This window comes from Perca fluviatilis, chromosome 15 (genome assembly GCF_010015445.1).
Source record: "Perca fluviatilis chromosome 15, GENO_Pfluv_1.0, whole genome shotgun sequence".
Classification (NCBI taxonomy): Eukaryota; Metazoa; Chordata; class Actinopteri; order Perciformes; family Percidae; genus Perca; species Perca fluviatilis.
The window spans coordinates 36,067,592-36,076,102 of NC_053126.1; the positions used below are offsets into that span (position 1 = coordinate 36,067,592).

Sequence of the window (8,511 nt, forward strand, 5' to 3'; positions counted from 1 at the left end):
TGCATTTTTGTGTGTGTGTGTGTGTGTGTGTGTGTGTGTTTAGGTGGAGGAGATCAGAGGCTGTATAGAAAAGCTGTCAGAGGATGTGGAGCAGGTCAAGAAGCAGCACAGCGCCATCCTGGCTGCCCCCAACCCTGACGAAAGTAAGACTCCCACCCTGCCACACTAAGGTCTGGCTACACCACAGATGCATTCTGGGATAGGAAATCAAAAAACTCTCCGGGTTGTTTGCATTTCTTTAAACCAATCACAACGGTCTTGGGCGGTGCTAAACTCCAGACTCAGTCTTTTTCAAGTCCTTGCCAAGACAGCAGTATAATAGCTCCATATTAAAATATATAGTGGAAAACAGACAACATAAAACAGAAAAAGACAGTTGGCAATTTAACAATATCTCAACATAATCACCAGCAGCGCTCAGTAGCAGCACATGTGCATTTAGTACTCCAATAGTCCTTTATCCTAATTTTAAGCTGTGTCATTGTTAGGTAGTCTAATTTAACCCTCCTGTTATCCTCGGGTCAAATCTGACCCATTTTCAAAAAGTTTCTATATCAGAAATTTCGGTTTCTTTTTAAATACATTTTCAAAAAAAAGTAACGTGGATGGTTCCCTACAACACTCTTCACAGGGTAAATAAATGATCAGTTCAGTACCTTCACTGAATTTCGGTGTTTTATTCCATTTAATAACATTTGGCATTACGTAACGTTGACAAAAGTGTCAAAAATGTCGGAAAAAGATTCAATAAACGTGGGACGAAAAAACTCAAACGTCAAAAGGCACAGAAAAGAATCGACAACGACATAGGGAAACGTGACATAAAACCTTGGGGTTAAAGTGACAAAAGTGTTGAAAAAGCAAAACAAAACGTTGCATGGTCGACGGGAAGACAAACACAAGGATTAAGATAATTCTGCAATTTATACCACGATGAGGGTGTAAAAACTTTAAAGGTACTTTCACCGAAGACATAGCCTGACATGGTCCTACTCAGATTCTAGTCAGAATAGGAGTCTGATACTGCTCCATTGGGCTGTGATTATGGGGCGTGTTGCAACCGAACCAGGAAATGCCTCTGGAAAATGCCTCTGCACTCAATTGGATAGACCTACAACCAATCAGAGCAACGGAGACAGACGTCACAGAAGCTGCAAGTCAAAGGCAGCCTTCAACAGAGCAATGGCAGAGGCGGCAGTTTCCGTGTCGTGCGGATGGGTGTGGCGATGTGTGTACATACGTGATCGCGGTTCTCTGTTCCTCTTTTTAAAATGAATGCGCTGTTGATATCTTCTGTAACAGACGCGATGGCAGCCATCTTTGTTGTAAACAAATTCAACCCAAGCACTCTTTGGTGACGTCGTTGATTACGTTACTGTTGATCATCTGTCCCGCCCCCTGACAATTTGATTGGTCCAAACAGCACTGGTTGGAGCATAGTTGCTCCACTACGGATCAAGTCCAGACCGAATTTACCGACCTCAAATGTTGTGGGCGGGGCTAAGTTTGGCTGGCATCCAGGCTACCGAAGATAGTTCGCGTTCGTGGGAATGTCATACATGATTTGCCCACATGATGGAAGATTACATTTCCTGATGGTAACTTTAGGAGTCAGGAGAGAACATAAGTAAGGAGGCAGTTTATGCCACAGTATGGCCTTTGCAGTATGGCCATTTGCAATAAACCAAATAAAATATTTGTTATGTTTTTGTCGTTTTGTTCCAAGTTTTTTGTCACTATTTATGACATTTTTGTCGATTTCTTCCCAGCGATTTCTTTTGTTGATTTTTTCCAGTGATATTTTTGATGTTTTTGTCGATTTTTTTTTTGCAATTTTTTTGTAGTTTTTATCGATTTTTTTTTCCAGCGTTTTTTTTTTGGGACGTTTTTGTCGATTTGTTTCCAGTGATTTTTGGATAATTTTGTCGATGTAATGGTTAGGGTTGGGCATCGTTTGGATTTTAACAATTCTGATTCCAATTGCGATTCTTCCTTTCGTTTCCGGTTCTTATTGATTCTCAAATCCGATTCTTTGAGTTGAAACGGGTTGCATGCTTATTTCACAAATAAGAGAAAAGATTTATTTTGATTCGATGGTGGTTTGCAGTTTGACGGGGCTTTTTCAACGTAAAATAAAGCCAGACTAGAGCGCCGCTTACTGTGCTCCATGGCTGCAAAACAACAAGCGCCTGGCCGCTACGGAAACCAAAACTTGCGCATGTTAAATTTGGAACCCATGATCAGATTTGAAACCAAATCCTCCAAACAATCCCAATAAAGAAACGATTCCGCTGCAATTGTAATTTTTGAACCGATTCCAAGTAGGATGCCCAATCCTAGTAATGGTAATATGTAACAATCCACCTTATTGTCTTTGACAATTTGGTTGAAAGAAACCCACATTTCTGAAATGGAAACTTTTTAAAAATTTGACCCGAGGACAACAGGAGGGTTAAACCAATGTGAATCACTAAAGGAGACATATGAAACGAAAGCTATTTTTTAAACTACACTCTACACTTTCTGTAAGCCGGCCCCTGAAGCTATACTGGTGACGCTGCAGCAGACGTTAACGTTACAGGAACTACAGGAAATGAGCCGGATGAGGCTGATGCTACACGCCGTAACGTTACAAACAACGTACGGGGTTGTTGCTCTGGGACAACCCAGAGCGACTCATGCTGAGTTGAACTCTTGAGTCTGATGGAAACTGTAGAAATATTTTATTAACAAAATGTGTGTATGTGCTCGTTACAAAAGAGCTGTGTTAGTCATTGAGGAAGTGGTTAAAAGTACTCCGGGTGACCTCTGATGCTCAGAAAGTTAAGCTAAGTCATAAAAATAGTTTAGGCTTTCATGGCATAGAGGTGCATTGTTTGAAGGTTGCGAGAACGGCAGAGGAAGTTGCACCACACCGAGGCCTTGGCATGTGTGTGTGTGTGTGTGTCTGTGTAAGATAACAGTTTCTGTCTAGAAACAAGAAGACCCCCCCCTGTGAGGATAGGATAAAAGCTTGAGGGAGAGAACAGATAGGGGCTCATAATTCGGAGGACACCTTGGTGGACTAGCTCTGACTTGATGTCTGTTCCTAGGGAAACTTAGACTCTGTTTGTGAACCCACAGCTGTGTTGTATCTCTTATGCTGGACTGTCAGATTGATCCTTGTCTTCTGGTAAACTTAAGTCTGATGAAAGAAGGCGCAGGAATTAATAAATTGGAGTCCGATTTGACAGGCCTTAGGGCCTCATTTTCGGGTCTGTCTTTTGCACAGAATTCCTTACAAAACCCGTTTTGAAGCCAGACATTTTTTTACAGCACGTCAGACGGCACAGACTGGCTTCATGCTTCATTCGCCTGGCGATGGCATTGAGTCATTAATGCTGAGTCACCGCGTGTCAGGGTCAGGGGGAGCGCAGTGCAGCGCTCGACACTCAAACAGCAGAGACGTTTCATTTTGTGTGTCACACGGAGGCAGACTGAGAGATACTGACAGGATCAGAGGTTCAGCGTCACGTTACTGGAGGACACAGACACAATGTCCAGCCCTTTCTATCTGGATTCAAAGTGGACAAACGGGACATGAACCCCGGTCTCCTCCAGTAACCCCATCCAGTCCAGTTTTTATTTAGAAATGATGACTTGGCGTCAACTCGGCGTTAAAACCATCGACGTCGGTGATGAGGAACTGCTACGAGGATTTTACTCTCTGCGGCCAAACTGTCTTTTACTTTGAAATGTTTTCATCCAGCTTCCTGTTTGTTCTGCATGACGTCACCGTTTCATTTCATATCACTGCATGTCAATGTTTCTGTTGCATGAAAATGATGATTTTTTTTTTCTGTTTCTTTTCCATCCTTTTCCTTTTTTTGTGTCTGTTTTGTTTTACTCTTTCCCTCCCCCTCTCTCTCCCTCCTCTCCCTCTCCCTCCTCTCCCTCTCCCTCCCTCCCTCCCTCTCTCCCCCCTCCCTTTCTCCCTCTCCCTCTCTCTCTCCCTCTCTCCCCCTCCCTCTCTTTCCCTCCCTCTCCCCTCCCTCTCCCTCCCTCTCTCCCCCTCTCTTCCCGTTGCATGCGGCCCCGTGAAGTCTCTCGTCTTCTTCTTCTTGAAGTGTTTAACGTGCATGCAGGAGATGAGGAGTTTAACCGCAGAGGACATGTGAGTGACGTCTGTCTGATCAGTCTGAGACCGGGACTTCTTCTCTTTCTTTATATGGAAATACAAACAGAAAGGAAGAAAGAAAGAAGGGATGTTTCCTCTCAGGGCAACAGCACACAAGCTGCTTTACAAACAGAAGATAAGATAAAACTTTAGAAACATCGTCTGCTCCAACAAACAGCAGATAATATACAGAAAAAACATCTGACACACACACGCACGCACAGACACACACACATGCACGCACGCACGTACGCACACACGCACATACACACGCATGCACACACATACACACGTCTCATTCTTCCTCTTCCCTCCGGGGGAAACCCTTCACTTTCTTTCTTATTCTTCCTTGCTTCCTTGCTTTCTGTCTTTCTTGCCTTCTTGCTTCCTTTCTTTCTTTCTTACTTCCTTTCCTTCTTTCTTTCTTCCTTGCTTCCTTGCTTCTGTTCTTTCTGTCTTTCTCCTCTTCATTTCTGGGTCAGCTCGCTCCGTAATACAAAATGCATCCGAGTGTTTCTGTCTGAATAATGCATGATGGGAGTTGTAGTGAGAGCGAGGACGAGGGCTACAGACCGCAGCCATTCATAAAGACTCACAGCTCAGCGTCCGGCTCTCATTGGCTGTCCAATCAGGAGACTCTAACCTCCAGCCAATCAGCGGGCAAGACGAGACAAACATTACACTTAAAAGACTTTAGCTTTGGTATTTTTAAGGGATCGACCAATCATCGGCATGGACCATTTTTGGCAATTTGCAGATTCTTGTAAATGTCTCTTTTCTCTCACAAAGTTACGACTTAAATCTTAGAAAAGATCCAAGTTTTTTCTTGTAAATATTATTTTTCTCTCCCTACAATGTCCCTAACTCTGCGTCAGACGTTTCTAACAGGGTAACTAGTAATCTGTAACAGATTACATTTAAACAGTGCCCTCCCAACACCCACTGGTATTCTTGGACTCTTCCAGAGAAACTGATTTTGGCAGCGAGGAAAGGTCACGGGAGAAAAAACACAAGAAAGAAAGAAAGGGAAGTGTGTGTTTGGTGATGTGTTCAGGAACAGTAACATCACATCACGTCAGCCATGTTGGAGGAGGGGAACGAGAGCGAGAGAGAGAGAGAGAGAGTGTGTGCATGCATGCGTGTGTGTGTGTGTGTGTGTGTGCCTGCCTGTGTGTGTGTGTGTGTGTGTGTGTCTGCGTGTGTGTGTGTGTGTGTGTGTGTGTGTGTGTGTGTGTGTGTGTGTGTGTGTGTGTGTGTGTGTGTGTGTGCCTGCCTGTGTGTGTGTGTGTGTGTGTGTGTGTGTGTGTGTGTCTGCGTGTGTGTGTGTGTGTGTGTGTGTGTGTGTGTGTGTGTGTGTGTGTGTGTGATAACTGCAGCAGTGCAGTCAGATTTACGAGCGCTGCAGTGCCGTTCGGCCTCTGACTCACCCTTCTCTCTCTCTCTCTCTCTCTTTCTCTTTCTCTTTGTCTCTCTCTGTCAGACGCTGATATGATAAAGCTGGCATGGAATAAAATAACATATATATATATATATATTTATGTATATTAGAACTGCAATATCATCTGAGTGTTTCTGGACGGCAGTGTGTCGCTCATCACACTCACAGCAGCCGCAGTTTATGATTTGATTGGTGGAACGTCTTCGTTAATAAATTAGCGTTAACGAGGCAGATAATGATCGATGTAAATCTGGGTAATTCCACTTGATGTCAACACACACACACATATGGGATTCACAGCCAGGAAGACTGCATTTTAAAGAGTAAGAGCCTCTTTGTTTAACATGAAAAAGCCCCGTAATCCCCATCACCAAACCCACCAGACTCCATGTAAATAATCAGGACTTTTAGCGTGTATAGAGCCAGCATATCTCCACCAGACACCATGTAAATAATCAGGACTTTTAGCGTGTATAGAGCCAGCATATCTCCACCAGACACCATGTAAATAATCAGGACTTTTAGCGTGTATAGAGCCAGCATATCTCCACCAGACTCCATGTAAATAATCAGGACTTTTAGCATGTATAGAGCCAGCATATTTCCACCAGACTCCATGTAAAAAATCAGGACTTTTAGCGTGTATAGAGCCAACATATCTCCACCAGACTCCATGTAAATAATCAGGACTTTTAGCGTGTATAGAGCCAGCATATCTCCACCAGACTCCATGTAAATAATCAGGACTTTTAGCGTGTATAGAGCCAGCATATCTCCACCAGACTCCATGTTAATAATCAGGACTTTTAGCGTGTATAGAGCCAGCATATCTCCACCAGACTCCATGTAAATAATCAGGACTTTTAGCATGTATAGAGCCAGCATATCTCCACCAGACTCCATGTTAATAATCAGGACTTTTAGCGTGTATAGAGCCAGCATATCTCCACATGTAAATGGGTGAATTAAGGGTTTAATTCAACCAAACCAGAGTGGTGATTGTTGGAACAGTGGAAAGATGAACCAAGACAGCTTTTGATAGTTTTATTTAGTTTCTGTCCACTTTGAATGAAGTGTGTTTTACGATGAAAAAAGTACAGATTATTTACATGGAGTCTGGTGGGTTTGGTGATGGGGATTTCAGGGCTGTTATCAGTCACTTAGACACAGAAACATGGAAAAATAGGGTCCAGGTTGAAAAACAAAAGCCAAAGTTACCCATTAAGTTAAATTAAATGAAGCAAAGGTTGTTCTTCGGTCTGTGAAGGACCTAAAGCTAGAGACACTTTATTGTGAAAGGAACCACGTTATGACATATTTTGTTATTTCTTGTTTGCAGAGACCAAGCAGGAGTTGGAGGACCTCACAGCTGACATCAAGAAGACAGCCAATAAAGTTCGCTCAAAATTAAAAGGTACGCACTCACAAACAGACACACACACACACACACATTTGTGGCACTATCTTTGTGGGTACCAGTCATTGACATAATGCATTCCCTAGCCCCTTACCCTAACCTTAACCATCACAACTAAATGCCTAACCTTAACCCTAACCCTAACCTTAACCCTAACCCTAACCTAATCCTATCCCTAATCCTAAAACCAAGTCTTAACCCTCAAACACAGCACGGTGGCTCAGTGGTTAGCACTTCTGCCTCACAGCAAGAAGGTTCTGGGTTCAAACCCAGGTCGTCCCGGGCCTTTCTGTGTGGAGTTTGCGTGTTCTCCCCGTGCTTGCGTGGGTTTCCTCCGGGCGCTCCGGTTTCTTCCCACCATAAAAACATGCATGCAACTAGGACTGCAGTTGAAAATTAGCCGTCTGGCTAACACTGGCGCATTTACAGAAATGTTGATTAATGTGCATTGTCCTAATATAAATAAATAAATCTTTAAACAGCCCTTTAAACTTGGGGGGTCCAGCATTTTGGCCCCACAAAGCTGTCGGGACCCCACAAGTATTCTGGACTCCCGGTTGTTGGACCCCACGAATATAGTTAAACAACAACACACACACACATACACACACAGACACACACACACCCACACACACACACAGACATGTTTTCTGGAAACATCTTCATCTTAAATATTAATTCCCTCCACCAGCAGCCATCTCGAATGGGAATCTAATTGACTGCAACATTATTTTGCACAATAAAGACTGAAAAAGTCGGAATATTTTCACAATCAAAGTCTCAGTATTATGAGGAAAAAGTCTGAGTATTTTCAAAATAAAAGTCGGAATATTTTGAGATGACAACTATCTTTGGATTTTGACACTGAAGACTTTCTTCACTTGCTAAATTATCTTTTAAACTGACAAACATATGTGTAATTCATGACTCAATTCAAACAGGATCTAAACATTATACTGTGTCACAGGAAGGGGCGGGTCTTAGCCTCTCATGGGGAGAAGGTGTGGGGGGGGGGCTATCTGAAGCTTCAGAGAATCTTTGTCGACCTTCAGCTGCAGAAGCAAATATTCAGAAACAGTGGTGGTGATTTAACACGCTGTAATCACTGGGACAGACACACACACACACAGACACGCGCACACACACACAGACACGCACACACACACACACGCACACAGACATGCACACACACACACACACGCACACACAAAGACACACACACACACACACAGACAGACCGACACGCAGAGACACACACACACGCACACAGACATACACACACAGACACACTCACACAGACACGCACACACACAGACGCACACAGACATACACACACACACGCACACAGACAGACCGACCGACACACATGCACGCACGCACACACACACAGACACACGCACGCACAGACACACACACACACACAGACAGACACATACATACACACGCATTAACGCACGCACACACACAGGCACCCACACACACACACACAGAGAAACACAC

At 43.6% G+C, this 8,511-nt stretch overlaps 1 protein-coding gene across 1 annotated transcript in view; it reads left to right on the forward strand.

The window, feature by feature from the left end:
• Positions 1–8,511, forward strand: part of stx1b (syntaxin 1B) — a 45,556-nt gene that overhangs the window by 24,448 nt on the left and 12,597 nt on the right. The window contains exons 3-4 of the mRNA XM_039825258.1: positions 44–143; positions 6,934–7,008. Coding sequence (XP_039681192.1) covers positions 44–143; positions 6,934–7,008 — 175 coding nt within the window. The remainder of the gene's footprint in view (positions 1–43; positions 144–6,933; positions 7,009–8,511) is intronic.